Below are 16338 nucleotides of genomic sequence, written 5' to 3'. Positions count from 1 at the left end.
AGGACTAAACACTGGCATTGCTATTAGGGGGTAGTCAAGTGGCATTGTGGGTAACGAAGAAAACACTTAACCAAAGTAGTACAGACTGACATATAAGCGAATGGTGTCAACTTAAAGTCAATTTTTTGTTGCTGTTTCCGCTCAAGTATTTCCGCTACTCCCGTCAAGGGCTCGAGACAGTGGGCCATCCGTTGGAGTTTGGGTATTGGGTGGGTATTGATCCTGGGCGAAAGACCTCCCCCTGAGCCACCAATGCTCTGTAAACTTGAAGTCAAATCAATTTCAATAATCATTTTTAAATTAGATTCCTTTAAGATCAGGAAATTGTGAACATGACAAAATTGCCCAGTGAGTCGAAATCAACATGCATCCATAACACAATTCACAGTCTTTTTTACACATGTACGACAACTAAGTACAATGTGGGGACAGTGAGGCATAAAGCAATGGTTTCTTTTTGTCTAGAGCAGATGAGCAGTGTTGAAGCATGAAGCGGCTATACATCGGTGGCCTGAGCCACAAAATATCTCAGAAAGATCTCCGAGATCAAATCGGAAAGTTTGGTGAAGTGACTGATGTGGAAATAATAACACGGAAGGATGAACATGGTAAGAGGTTTCAGGGAGCATTTTGGTTGTTTTGATTATTAAAAACATGATTGAGATGATTTTGTGGAAACCTTTTAGACAACCTTGTTTTCTCTGGGATTTGTTGCAGGATCTCCTCTGAAGACCTTCGCTTATGTGAATGTAAATATCTCGGATTCCGAATACAAAAGATGTACGTACTCTCAATTTCATTAACACTTTAGTTATAGACGTAGTTTGTACAAAGTTGTATTTCTAGGTAAATTTCCATAGGCTTATTCTATATGGAAAAAATAGATGATGTTTTCCTTCTTTACATGCAGGTACCACAGTGTTGAATAAATCCAAATGGAAAGGTGGAACGCTGCAAATCGAACTGGCGAAGGAAAGCTTCTTACACAGGTAGCTTTTGTGATCATAATTTCAAATCGTGTACATGCACAATCATTTTCTTCAATGTTCCTCTGGACTGCTGCAGTATCAGAATGCGGAAGAACGGTGACTTAAGTGACTTTGGACGTGGCATGGTTGTTGGTTCCAAACGGGCTGGTCTGAGTATTTCTGAAAGTGCAGATCTACTAGGATTTTCACACACAACCATCTCTAGAGTTTATAGAAGATGATCTGGAAAGGAGAAAGTACACATTAGGAGGCAAGTTCTTTGGAAAAAAAATGCCTTGTTGATGCCTGAGGTCAGAGGAGAATGGCCAGACTGGTTCAAGCTGATAGAAAGGCAACGGCAACAAGTGTCACGGCAGCAGAAGACTATTGCTGTAATCTAAGAACAGGAAACATGGCATGGGCTTACCAAAATTAGACAACTGATGATTGGAAAAACATTGCCTGGTCTGATGAGTCTCGATTTGCATTGGTAGGGTCAAAATTTGGCATAAACACGTTAGCATGGATCTTTCCTGCCCTGTATGAATGGTTCAGGCTGGTGCTGGTGGTGTAAGGGTGTGGGGCAGGTTATTTCTTATAATTCTTTGAACCCCTTAGTACCAACTGAGAACTGTTTAAATGCCACAATCCTCCTGAGTATTGTTGCTGGCCCGGTCCATCCCTTTATGACCACACGATAATGCGCCATGTCACAAAGCTAAAGTGATCTCAAACTGGTTTCTCGAACATGACAGCGAGTTCATTGTGCTCAAATGGCCTCCACAATCAGCCGATCTCAGTCCAAAAGAGAAAAAAATAGAGACAAATCTGAAGCAACTGCTTGATGCCGTCATTTCGCTATGGACCAGATTCTTTCCAGCACTTTGTTGAATCTACGCCACAAAGACTTAAGGCAGTTCTAAAGGGAAAAATGGTCCCAATCCAATACTGTACCTAATAAAGTGGCCAGTAAGTGTATAGGTTATGTTGATACCCTTTAGCTTATAAATACAGAACTTACTAAAAACAAGTCTGAGGACGATAGCATTTTTAATGGGCCTTAAAGGATTAATGTTTTGATGTTTAATGGTTTTATGGGCAAAGTAAACGTGAATCCTTTTTTTTTTAAATCCGACTCAGGCTCGCAGAGGAGCGTCAGCAAGCAGCCGAGAAGATTCAGACACCGAGGATTGATGCAAAGACAAAAATCGTGGAGTCCTTCAAGGCAGCTGGTGTGGAGAATTTCCACATGAAATCGGCCGTTCCAGGAACCGAGATCGCAGGGCATAAGGTTCGACTTTGCAGTCTGATTCTCTGTCATAGATAAAGAATAGATCCTTATTATTAACTCCATTCATTTTCACAGAGCAGTTCTCCTGTTTGTCTCGTCTCGTCTCGACTTCCAGTTTACCAGCGGTTGACATCCACTATGTCGCAATACCGCCACCTTCTGGTCTTGATCTCCCTCATCTCCCCTTCAGCTTAAATACTTTTTTCTGTTCCCGTCGCTCTTAAGAAACCCCTGAAATACTTTCTTCCTTCGTTTTTGTCTCTTTCTCCATTTTCTAAAATACTTTTTCAGTGTACTCAACCGTTCCAAATTCTTATTGTTCCTCAATCAGGTGATTTTATACAAGTGGAAAAAACATCCACATTTATAATGCAGGCATGAATATTATTTTCGTAGATTTACTTAGAATAGAGTAGTCTTTATTGTCATCGCAACAAGTACAACGTAATGAAATTATTTACGCTTAGCACTGTCGCCGTGCACCTCCAGGGTCAGGGTCCGATTCCTCCCTCTGGTCTGTGGGAGGTCAGGTTCTTCCTGTGCTTAGTGAGTTTCCTCCTGGTTCTCTGGTTTCTTCCACCGAGAGTAGACTAACTGGCATTTCCAAATTGCCCTCAGCATGTGAGTGAATGTATGCGAGGGTACAGGATAAGCAGTACAGAGAGTGAGGGATGCACTTAGTTTCAGGCCCTTCAGGCCTGGTGCTGAACGCTTTAGGTACCAACATCAGTGCCACAAAGTCACAAGACTGATTTGGAGCAGTGAATAACTCCATGAATGTGGAACTGGTGTTCCTAATAAAGTGGACACCCAGTGGATATTTTTAACGCACATTTATTTTGGACTCCTATTCGTCTCTGACTTTTTTGGACACTCTGTAGTTATAGTCATTGTAGAAAACACTTTAGACCATATCAGTATTTTGTATTTATTTATTTTTTAATTACAATATGTTTTTCATCCCTTGTGGAAAGAGGTACCACTGTGAGTGTTTTCAGATGGTCAGAATTAGGGGTAAGACCATATGCTTTTGTCTTGCCTTAATTTGATACAAATATAATCCAATTCAGAGTTTTGGCTTAGTGGTTAGCCCTGTCGCCTTGCACCTCCAGGGTCCAGGTTCGGCTCCCACCTCGGGGTCTGTGTGTAAAAACATGCAGATTAGGCTGATTGGGGTTCCCAAATTGCCCCGTAGTTTGTGCCCCCATCCATGGTGTACCCTGACTTGTGCCCTAAGTCTTCTGGTATGGACTTCAAAGAACCTCCCCCATCCCCTCCCCCAACCCTGTATACAGAATAAACGGTATAGAAGATGAGTGAATGAGTGAGTGAAAAGCACAGATATATGCAGTCAAAGTGCAAGTTTTATATATTTCTCAAAACTGTGACTATTTATATTATTAAACAATATTAAATTATGTGTAAAATGAATTAAATTAAGATATTTGTATATGTTAAAAAAAAATTTTATATATAAATGGTAGGTACCAGGATACTGTTAAGGTAAAAAAAAAAAGTAAATTATGCGCCCTCTGCTGGCAAAGTATGGAATAGGTGAGGAAAAACACCCTCCATTCATGTCTGTTCTGTATCATAACAGCAAGTATAAAAATGAACTTGTAATGTAATAAGACCACATTTCATATTGCGAGATATCATGCTGTTTATGTATCACAATATCTCAAATTTCAATCTGTTTTTCCATCCTCAGTGACAATATGCCCCCCCCCCCCCTCCCTCCCTCCCCGGGGTATTTCTAACGGGACTTTACACATTTCTGTTTTCTCTGTAACATGAAAACATGCGTATAGGTTTTTTTGTGAGGTTGATCTGTTGCGAAGGGAAGTAAGACGGGTGAGGTGACAACTATCTGTAGATGATAACATGGTGATATCTGTGCATGATCCAATAGGATCAGAACTCCAAATAGCAGCCCTTATTATCTTAATGGCTGTGGTTTCCTAACCTAAACACAGTGTGACACATTAGAATTGATGTGGTAATTTTTTTATTGTTCATTTTTCTTTCCTTAGAATTGGGTGGTGAGCAAATTTGGAAGAGTGCTTCCCGTCGTTCATCTGAAATGTCAAGGCAAAAACAAGATATCCTTTTCCAATCATTTCTGTTGCCATGGCAATCAGTACAATGTAATGTGTACACTGGAAATTTTTATACACAAAGAAACAAAGAGTACATATCATGATCTTGATTTATGATTTAATAAATCAAGATTATTAAGATGATGTAATCCCCCCGCCCTCGTCTATCCTTATAGCAGAACTAGACCTATTTTTGCAGAAAGAAAGTTTAGTAACAGTGGAGTTACCAGGTTCTGGCTGCTCTTTCTTAATGGCCTTTAATTCCATAATTTCACATAAATCTTACTAGTTGATTTGTCTTAACTGAAATCTACTTCCTCAAGTACGATCCATCAAAACACTGCCACAACATCAAGAAACTTGAGACCGGGGACGGCTTTACCCCAGTCTCCAAACTGACGTGGCAGTTAGATGGCGGGGACGACGAGATCAGCAAGAAAAGACGAGGCGAGTTCCCACCGCAGAAAAAACGTCCCGCGAAGGCAATAAAGCGATTGGATCCGAGCACAATTCCGCATTCTGCGCCCGCTCCTGCGAGAGGGACGACGATGCAGAATAGTCACAGTGTCCCACATTTGCTGCGAGATCGTAAGCCTCCTGTGAATGTGTTCTACAGCGATGCGGACTCTGAGGACGAGCTCCGGGTGCTAGTGGCACAAGAGCTTTCACGGAATCATGCAACAGTCGCAACAGAAGATGAAGGAAACCTGGAGGTAGTGGGTGATGACTTTGTTGTGAAATCCAACATGTTCTGGGGCGGAGGGGAAACCGGAATAAGCGCCCAACTTGGTTCAAAGGCATCAAACAACGATGAGGAGTACGACTCAGCGGACACAGATGAAATATTGACCCAGAACAAAACTCCTGGCAAAGTTGAAACAGGCAGTAAAACATCCAAAGGTAATGATGGGAAGAAGCCTGCAATCAAAAACACAAAGATTCAGAGATCTACTGAACCAGAGTCGGATGATGAGGCGGAATCATCGTGTGAAAGCATCGATTCTGAATATGAAGCCATGATGGGGAACTGCCACAGGTTAGAGCTGTCACTAGCAGATTTGGCGGCTCTTGTTAAAAATAAAGAGAATGAAGAAAGTGATGATGATGATGATGATGATGATGATGATGAAAAGGCAGAACCGAGAGAAATTTCCAAAGTATCTCCTGTACATAAACCTGGTCCTCAGAGAACACCGTCAAAAAAGTGTGGCATAAACCCTGAGGACATTTTAGCATCTCTTTTTGGACAAGACGAGGACGAAGAGGGGAAAAAGGAAAAAGTCCAAAAGTCATGTCTTCCTGCTTTTGTTGGGACGAAGGACCTTTTTGGTAGCACTACCGAACACAGTGGACTCAAGAGACTGGCTGAAAAAGTGGCATTTGGTGAGGAAGGTAAAAGATTAAGACTGGAAGATGAAGTTGAGTCATCAAGTGCTCTAAACAAGAAAGAGGTCTCTATGGATTGTTCCAGTGATGAAACGGAAATCACTCAAGAACCAAAGAAGCTCATTTCTAAACCGAATTCGTCCCTAAAAGAAAAGGACAGGACACATTCCGTGCCTAAAATTGTGGCATCTTTACCCCAGACTAAACATTCAGCCAGGAGCAGTTCATCCAGTGCTGAAGAGGAGAATGACCAATCTGTCCCCTCAGGACCCAAAACCTCGAAGGTGCATGAAAGATCTGCTTCTGATAGCTCGGATGAATCAGCGATGAGCAGTGATGATGATGAGGAAGAGGAGGAGGAGGATGATGAGGAGGAGAAGGAGGAGGAGGATGATGATGATGAGGGTAATAAGCCAGGTGCAGCCTCAAAGTCTAGTTCTCAACAGAATAATGTAAATGCTGCTTTAGGTCTGAAACCGTTGCAGCAGTCTGTTTTGGACCCCGTGAAGCAGCAGCAGGACAATCAGAAGCGTCTGGCTGCTTTGGAACAGAGACAGAAAGAGTCTGAGCAACAGAAGAAGCTCATACAGGGTGCGCTCTCAAAAGTGGTGAGTAAACAGTTTATGCATCGGGTTGGGATGTGAACAAATCTATCCGGATAACGGGATAACAAGAATTTTGTTATTTATTAACAATAATTTGTGAAAAAACATTAGCAATCAACTTAAAATGTTCTAAATTTGTGTATAAAGTGAGACCTACTTGTGTGAACCCCGATTGATCAGTTTCAAATTATACAATTAGTCTTCAAATCAGATTGGGACTTTTGATCATGCAGAATAACAGAAAACAGTTATGAGAGTAAAAGCTTGCTTTTATTTCTCTATATAATCTCCTGCTACACTAATGCACTTATCCCAGCGTTTCACTAGTGCTTAGATACTGTCAAGGTAGAACGTTTTCCCAGCCATGATCGGGACTGTCTGCTTCACGTCTTAAAACCTGGCCTCTCGAAAAAAAACTCCATAAACAAGCCAAACACATGGACATTTTTTTGGAGCGAGATCAGGACTGGGTCAAGGGTGGATGTTGCAAGACCTTCCTGCCAAGTTCCTGCAAGTAGTGCAGTGGACAGTATGGGTCATGCATTGTCCTGCAACATCAAAAGAATACAGAACACTTTTGATCAAACCAGGCTATTTTTTCATTAAAGGAGATCAAGCGTTTTTGATGTGAAGCAGGCCTGATCATAACTCTGTCATCTTTAGAAAACTTTATTCCCTTGATGATGTCCAAGCACTAGTGAAACGGGTAACGGGGAATTATATAGAGAAAAATAGGTGGTTTTTACTCTCATAACTGTGTTCTGTTATTCTGCACAATCAAAAGTCCCAGTCGGACATGAACACCCCTTGTATAGTTATTTGTTCCCCTTATCGCACCCTCCTGATTTTCATCCTACTTTGGTAAGTGACCGGTTCCCTGTCATACGGCTCTCTTCTATTAAGTAACCGCTACCACACAAGGATGGTAAAGGCCATTACAGGCTTCCTTTAAGGCTTGTGAAGCCAGCTGACTGCATATTTTTGAACATCCGCGCAAGGATCATTAAGGGAGCAGCATAACACACTTTCAGGGAAGCACTATCCGTCCACTTCTTCATGCTTGCGTCGCCTGACAGACACCAACGATCGTCTAGTGTCACTGTAATTCATACAAGAGCATAACTTCTAACTCTATTTAACTAAAACATCTGTTGTCATGATTGCAAGAGTAGCGGTCTCACAAGCTAGACTTCTGTTCGTGCAAGAAAGCCTGATAGGATAAAACTTTCCTGCTTTCACACACTGATGTGCAACCACACATCTAAACACACAAGACTATCTCATTTACTCCCCACTAAGAGCGTCACACTATCACTTTTTAACACTGAAGCACTGATTGTGTGGTGATGTCCTCCTGAAAACCAAAACAACAGTGAAATGCTAAGAACCAATCAAATTGCAGCCTTTGATGTTCAGAAGCTTAGTATCCTGTAAGGCAGAAAGTCTGAGACTGAGACAATATTTAAAAACATTTTTAGTGCGCATTGTTTTTCAAATAATGGATTTTTGTTCTTTTTCTTTTTTTCTTAAGGATTTACCGAATGCAAACAAGGGGAAACATATTGTATTTGATTCTGATGAGGACGTTACTAATGACACCGAAAACACAGCACCCCAAAAAGCGAGCCTTTTCGGTGAAGACCCAGATGAAGATGATGGATTTGGATCTGAGGAAAAACAAGCCCTCAAAGAAAAGGTCGAATCGGTTTGTTCATCGTTTCCGTACTGTCCTACCCGATTATCATTGTAGATTTATTATATGTGTTTGTCAATTCCTGCTTTTATCTTGGTTGTGTAGGAATCGAAAAAGGCAGCGGCTAGCAAACTGTTCGACAGCAGTGAAGATGAGGGTGGTGACGACGACGATGATGATGATGCCGCAGATGAAGATCGCTTCAAGATAAAGCCTCAGTTTGAAGGCAGAACTGGACAGAAGGTCACTTGAACATGTTGATTAACTTTACGATGGTCTGTACACGTGTTGCGCTGTACACATGTTGACATCAGGGTTACTGTTTTAGCTCATGGAGTTGCAGTCCAGGTTTGGAACTGATCCAAGATTCCAGATGGATTCCAGGTTTCTTGACAGTGATGGTGAAGAACAGGAGCAAGGTCAGATCATCTTAATCTTGTAAACAAAAGTAGTCGCCATTGTATAAAGAATTTGTTTAGTGGTAGCTAAATCAGATAGGGTAGCTATGAGAAAAGCCAAGTGCTATGGGGCGAAGAAATTGGGGCGATTGATTCAGTTATGAATCATAACATTTTTGTGTGGCGACTCGCGTATCGCTACATTGACACGTGACAGGAATTGGAACATTTTCAGCTTAATCAGCCTTGGATGTAATCGATTCATGAGCTTCCAAGTCGTGTAAGGGAAACAAATTTCTCTCGAATTTCGAGTTTTTCTCCAAACTCTATGAAAACCATGTGAATTAGAAGCCGTGCATGCACTCGTGCTAGCAACTGATCACCGCACGCTGAGTTTTGAGACTTTGGAGGCGTGTGAAGTGGCAAAACGTTTCTTTATAATCCTACAGGTGGTACACTCTAAACTATTTCCACGTTGGCATCCCGTGTGGCAGGGGTAAATTTATTGCTAAGTTTGTTTACAAATTATTATGGCGGGTTACATAACTGAGATATGTTCTGCTAAGTGATAATGTAGCTATTTCATTTAATTCAATTTTAAGTTAAATGTAATTTTTTTTTTTTATTGTTTAAATGCTGCCCTCGGTTTTTAAGTAAGGAAACTAATGTTATAAGGACTGGGCAACCTTTAACTTTTAGGTACATGTTCAGTTCAGTTGTGAAGCAGTTGAATGATCCTAAGGTGTAAAACCTTTTGAGTTATGAGAAAACTTTTTTTCAAAGTTTTAATGTCTCCAGCTCTTCTGGGGAGGCTTTCCACAAGGTTTAGGAGTGTGTTTTTGGGAGTCTTTAACTATTCTTCCAGGTGCGAATTTATGAGGTCAGACACTGATTTTGGACGAGATCCTGGCTCACATCTCTACTGTAATTCATCCCAAAGGTGTTCTATCGGGTTAAAATCAGGAGGGTCAAGTTCTTCCACACCAAACTCACTCATTCAAGTCTTTATGGACCTTGCTTTGTGCACTGGTGTGCAGTCATGTTGGAACAGAAAGGGCCCATCTCCAAACTCTTCCCACAAAGTTGGAAACATAAAATATGATAACACGACATGAGAGAAAAGCAACGAGGCTTTGTTTTTTTAGTATGATATGTTTTTCACATGTAACTACTGTATTTTTTTGTTCTTTGCTTTAAGGCACAGACTGTTCTCCATGGTCTTTCCCCTATTGTATATGGGCAATTCATCTGTCATGTAATGTCACAGCCTAGTTGTACACACCTACAGAAAAAATAATAATAATGACCCACATGGCTAAATTTGGTCTCTCTTGGCTAGAGATGTGTTTTGTTCAATCTGATAAGCTTTTGACGGTGGTGCTGTAATAATTAATGTTTTTCTCTTGCTTATCTTTGCATAAATATTAATTTTAGATATTGAACCCCAGCAAGCACCGGGAGAACAGGAGCTTGTTGAAGAGAAGAAGAAAAATCTGTCTATCCTGCAAAGTGTCCTTAACATCAGCATTCAGCCAAGTGACACAAGTAAAGGGACGACAAAAGGCAAAATCTTTAAGTACGAGTTCTGCTATTCTGGCTCATAAATAAGAGCAGTTCTATACTGCACTACACTAACACAAGATTTTGTGTGTTTTTTTTTAACATGAACACAATTTAAGTCTCTGTCTGTCACACGCACAGGGACATTTCAGCACTGCACTACGATCCATCGAGAGAGACTCATGCAGCTTTTGAAACCAAGACAGAAACACCACAGAAAGAAAGGTCTGCTCAGCACCACTCATTTCAGTGTGCTTTTCTATTGATGCTCTGTTCATCACTCTTTGTCTCCTACCTTCTTCCTTCCTTTCCATATAGCAAATCTGCAAGGAGAAAGAAACGCGAAGAGGCCACAAAGCTTCCAGAGGTTTCTAAGGACATCTACTTTGACGTGACGATGGATCTAAAAGGGGCATTTGGGTCTGTGAAAGACATCCAAAACGAGGACGAAGTGGTTGCATGGGACCAAGGTGATGATGAGGAGAACAAGGATGAAGCGCCTCAAGAAGACATGCATGCTTTTTCGTTTTTATCTAATCAAGAATCGGAGCCATCGAGCGGGTTTAAATTCTCTTTCTTCGGAGATGATGCAGTGACGAAGAAGCCTATAGCGGGTGAGAAAAGTTTCTCGATCAATTACTGCCTAATGATGTATGAATATGAATTTTACATGATGTAAAAGTGGCAAAAATAAAACCGCCATAAATACCAGTAGCATTAAAACCAGAAATCAAGAGATTATATTTGAGCGCATGTTTATGACCGATGCTTTACAAAGAAATGCCTATATACAAATATGTATGTATGATATTTAGCATTTAATAGCAGTATAAAATAGATGTAACCCCAATAAAGACTTTTTATACCAGATACAGCCTTATATCACTTTTAGTTTAATGAATAAAATTATAATTGTGCAGTAAAATATGATGTGTACATACTCAAACAGGAACCATGCAGTCTAAAAGTAGCTTCTCAGTAATCAGGATAATAAGAATATTACAGTGTATCTGTCCGAGAAAGTTTAGCATTGCCTTCTCAGTTGCTGATTTCAAGCGGAAATTCATAACCAAAAGGAATTTAGAGTTTAAAGGGATAATTCAGGGTTTTTCAAGTGTCTTAAATCAGAACTGATGTGCCTACAAGTACCTTACAATAAGTCTTGGTCGTTATAAATTTTCCTGCTCTTCACACCAACTGTGAACTTTCAAACACCCGGAAAGTGAGGACAATGTAACTAATCCACAATCCTGGTTTCCGTGCATAAATGCATTCCAAAGTTAAGCTGAGGCTCATATGAAGCTTCTGTAGTCTCACTGAGCTAAATCGCATTGGGATCTTTCGAAGATATTGTTTAGAACAAATTAAAATCTTTTCTTTCACCAGCATTACCCTTACAGCTAGTTGTGTTGAAAGAAAGAACTTTGATTGAGCTTAGTGACACTGCAAAGCTTCATATGCATGTTAGTGGAAATTTCTAACGACTGATACTTTTGTATTGTATTGTATGAACATCAATTATAATTTAAGACAGATTTAGGGGAAAAAACTAATCGCTTTAACATAATCTATAACACAAACCAATGTTTATTTTTTAACTAAAGGAAAATGTTCAGTTTTTTCCATGTTAAAAACTACATAATAAGTAAATAAATAATAAATAATAATTCACACTTGTTCCAAAAATGTCAAAATAAAAATTAAATCGAAATATTTTCAGTAATTCATTGAACAAAGGTAAAAAAATTCTACCCTCGATTTGTAATCCTTCTCTGCAATTCATAATTTATTTGCTTATTTGCACTCATTATACTACCCTTCTCACTGTGTAATGTTTACATATGCAAAATTCTTTAGCATGTTATACAATACCTTCCTTACTGTACCACTCATAATCATTTGCTCATTTGCAGCCATTGTAACTAAACTACCTCGCTATACTATTACTACTACTGTTTATATATGCAAATTATTCTATTATTACCTGTATTTCGTTGCCTTGTACCTACATGTGCAGTGACAATAAAGTTGAATCTAATCTAATCTAATCTAATGATAAAAAAAGAGTGTTGTAACAAGAACACAAAACTCCCTAAAATTGCAAATGCACAACAGTGTGAGACGAATGCAAGTCAAAACAATTCACGGGACAATAAATATACAGAACACAGGCTATAAACTGTCAACTAGTTGTTAATGTAGCAGTAAATGTACAGCTGTTTTGAAATTGGATAGCAATAAATACCAGGTGTACGAAAAGTAACAAGTAATAATAACTTCAATATTGTACTTAGTTTTAAGACTTAATAGACAGGATTAAAGCTGTGAAAGAATGTATCATGTCATTGCTTGCATGTTGATGGTGTTGCATTTGCTTTGTTTAGAGGAATACAAGGTCGAGACTATAAAAGGAGCCAAGGTGGCTTGGCAAGTGGACCCTCGATTCCAAGACAGCAGTTCAGAGGATGAGGAGGAACAGGAGGAAGAAGGAAAAGAAAAGGAAGAGGCTGTCTCGGTCACTGTAGTCAAGTAAGAATCAGATTGGAGTATCTGCGGACCGTGTTTTTATTTTTTTTGTACCAGAAGTTCAGCCATTTTGTAAGGAATTGAATTGGACTTAGTGTTCATGTTATTTTCAATGAATATGGGGCTGTGTGTGAATGCACTACTGATATTAATGTGGTTAGTATTTATTAGTGGTAATGTTATTATTTAGTTGGAACCAGGCTGCTATACTTATTGAATCAGCTGCATGATGTAACTCTTCATGCTTTTGTGATTACAGACAAGCGGCCCCAACGAAAAAGTTTTTCTTTTTTTTCGATGATGACATCCGGTTAAAAGGTAAAACAATGACTTTTTAATCTTGAAATAAAATATGGTTTAATTTAACATTTTCGAGGTTTTGATGTTTGACTGCATGTCGATGTCTGTCCTCAGAGGGGCCCGCTATGTTCTGCAGACGAATGAAACTGGAGGATCAGAGAGAGGCGTGGGAGAAGAAGAGGAACGAGCTCAGAGAGGTGGGAGATTCTGGAAATGTCTTCTATTGTATGTAAAGCTTATGTGGCCATTTTCATGCTTGCTACTAGAGAATTGTAAGCTTATGAGTAAGCAGAAAAAACAGTGTTGTATTCCCAGTTGAGGTGGAGGCAAAGAAGAACATAAAACAAAGTTACTGTACCTGTTCCCTTTTCACAAAGGAATCTTCGCTTCCTCATAATTTGTCATTTCATTTATATTTTACTCAAGAACAGACTCAAAAAAACAGTGGAACTTGGTGTTGTAAATGCATCTTTATTATCACTATTACCTGTGGTGTGATGGAACAATGTCAAGGCTTTATAAATATTAAGTTTATCATCTTTTGCGCAGGAATTTCACAAGAAGCACAAAGATGCCAAAAGACGATTCAAGATGACGACAAAAATCTGACCCACAACCACAGAAACTAAGAATATTCTTTCATTGTTATAATTTAATACCTCAACATGCTTAACATACAGTATGTATTTGTGTCTGTGTAATTAAAACCTGTGTAAATAAATGTGTTTTCTCACGGACGTTGAATCATTACAGTATTATATAATGTCCATTTCACTATGCGATCAATGATCTAATGTTGGAAAGATGTTTTAAAATAGCACAGCTTTTTTTTGCTGTGTCATACAATCATTTCAATGTGTTTTGTTCAAAATGGTCCGTTTTTATCATAAATTTTACAAATGCACTCACCAACAACAGGAATGCCTGCACTGCTTTTATACAATTATCTAACAGCCACCCGTGGCAGCTGCAATAAATCATCAGAATGAGGCAAAAAATGTGATTGTATTTGTGGTTGATCCCAAACTGATGGATTTATTATTGTAGATTATAACAATACATCCTTTGAGCTTTATATGCACAGCAGTTTTAGAGTTTTTAGAGATACAAAGAACCAAAAACATCCAGAGTGGCAAAGTGGCAGTTGTATGCGGAGGATACGAATAGTGCCAGTTCCATGTCGGCATAAAACCTATGCCAATTAGTGTCCGTTTCGGGTGGTGCAGCCAAAAGATTAACAACTTGTTCTATACGTGCAGGATTTTGTGTCTTACACTACTGCCACACACTGAGCTGTTTGGATATTTGCAAGAAAGTACATGAATGTTGCATTAGAGTATATAAACTTGTGTATCAAAAAGGCTACACGTAACACCCCTAGTTTTGACCACTAGATGTCAGAGTGACTGTTGCATCTCTATTCCAACCTCAGTTTGCTTTCCCTACTTCCTCGATTCTACCCAAAAAACAGTCACCATTGACCACCCCTAAACATCAACATTTCCCCGCTTTATTACAATCCATGTGTTTTTGAATACATCCTTAGTTGTCGCACCTTGCAGAAAAATCAAAGCATTGTAACAGTTAGCAGACATTTTCAGACTCGAGTCTCTGTCTTTAAGCCACTCCTCTGCACTTGGCTGGAGTACAGATTGTTCATGCTGTATCCGTGCACAAACATTCAGAACTGCTGTACCCACAATGTCAAACAACTGTGTGTAATAGATATCTGCTTTTGGCCTTGCCCTACTTTTACACCAGCCTTCAAAAGCCAAAGTGCTTGCTAATATATAACACTTTTATTGTTTGCTATGAATTTCCGTTCAACCTTATCAGCATATTTCCTTTCACTAGTTTGTTCATTGACTAGTTCCCATTTAAAAAAAGTAAAATGTAAGCATACAAAAAAATACTTATCCAACAAACTGTATCTGTGTGTGCATTCATTCAATAGACCTGAAAATACTTATGTAAAGATTTAACATTAATTTTACCAACAAATCAATTATACAAATATTTAAATAAAAGTACACTCCCACTGCGCACAGGCATCTGCTATCAGCAGGACCCTTGGGTATGTCACTGACATTTCGGCATCTGTTAACGTAATTGGTTACATTACTATTGAATAAAATGAATTGTGTGGCTACAAAATTTAAAAGATGTGGTCTGAGTTTGATGTCCACCTCTGGTCTGTGTGCATGGAGTTTACATGTTCTCTCTGTGCTTGGTGGGTTTGGTTGCTCCAGTGTTCTCCAACAGTCCAAAGACTTGCAGATTTAGGTTAATTGGTGGTTCCATATTTGCCCATAGTATGTGGATATGTGTGCCCTACAATGGATTGGAACCCAGTCTCATGCCCTTCTGGAATAAGCTCCAGGCTCCCCGCAATGCTGTATACAGAATAAAGCAGTATAGACAATGAATTATTGATTGAGTGAGTGGTCTGGTAGAAGTGGAAACTTTATTGCATGTGAATTATACAGAACAAAGCTTTACAATAAGGAATTCTTTTCTGATTCTGGTTTTACCCAATAAGTTGACATTGACATGAAAGTTACTAAATAATTAATCGTTTGAATCTAATTTAAATTTAACAAGCAGTGATTAAAGTGCTCAATAACTATGTGTTTACTAATGCAAATCATTAAAATATTTTCTTTGAAGCCAAACAGAGCTGATCGTTTCTGCTCAGAACCTTTGCATGGATCTGAGTAAGGAAAGCCTACAGCTACCAGTTTATAGCATCAGAAAATACTTGACCGAATTAAACAATTCACATTAAGGGCGTTTTCAAACGTAGTCCTCTTTTTTTAGTCCAAGACAAAAAAAAGGATTCCGTTCTTTTAGTGTTCTCTTTTTGGTCCACTTTAGGTCTGACTTGGCATCGGCCTTTTCTTCACACAATAGTTCCTCTGTTAACAATGGCCCTGGCTCCAGAGGTGGTCTCAGTTCAGTTCATTTCATTTCAGAGGGGCTTAGATTTTGTTTGTGCTCACAAAAAAGTGTTCACATATGTGCAAGAAAATGCTGACAGTTTATAACATACTGAATGTTAATACACACAGGAAAACAACCCAATCATGTGTGACACTACTGTGTATTAAAAAACACAAAATTTGAAAATATTATGTTTAGATTTTTCATAAGCACTCTGTGTCATACAGGGTAAATTACCTTCAGTAAATTAACTACTAAATGCCATTATTTGATTGTAATAAAGTGTCGTTTGCTTCTTCAATTTTGCATGGAATCTCCAATGTTGTCACACAGCTTTAAACAGAAACAGCAATTGTGACCATTTTTATGTTATTTGATCTGTTTATGCACAGTACATTACTGAGGTAAAGGATGATTAGTTTTTTAATAGAAGTTGGTATTTATTAAACCATGAGGTTTGTGCTAGATAATGCTTAACCACTAGTTATAAGCTTTGATACTTGTTTGCTAACCTCACGTTAGCTTCATAACTGCAGCACAACACAACTGAAGCTAAATTCAGACAACGTGTG

General features: G+C 39.0%; 1 protein-coding gene across 1 annotated transcript; it reads left to right on the top strand.

The window, feature by feature from the left end:
- Positions 1-471: 471 nt before the first annotated feature.
- On the top strand, positions 472-13563 carry nol8 (nucleolar protein 8). Its single transcript, XM_053483487.1, has 16 exons — positions 472-608; positions 718-780; positions 911-989; positions 2109-2259; positions 4293-4361; positions 4673-6352; positions 7881-8045; positions 8148-8285; positions 8371-8461; positions 9875-10016; positions 10142-10225; positions 10319-10614; positions 12385-12529; positions 12786-12844; positions 12941-13023; positions 13376-13563. Exons 1-16 carry the CDS (start codon positions 488-490, stop codon positions 13433-13435), a joined length of 3426 nt encoding a protein of 1141 aa, XP_053339462.1. The 5' UTR covers positions 472-487; the 3' UTR covers positions 13436-13563.
- Positions 13564-16338: the final 2775 nt, after the last annotated feature.

Source organism: Clarias gariepinus, chromosome 23 (assembly GCF_024256425.1).
Source record: "Clarias gariepinus isolate MV-2021 ecotype Netherlands chromosome 23, CGAR_prim_01v2, whole genome shotgun sequence".
NCBI lineage: Eukaryota > Metazoa > Chordata > Actinopteri > Siluriformes > Clariidae > Clarias > Clarias gariepinus.
This window is presented reverse-complemented; position numbering and strand designations above follow the sequence as displayed.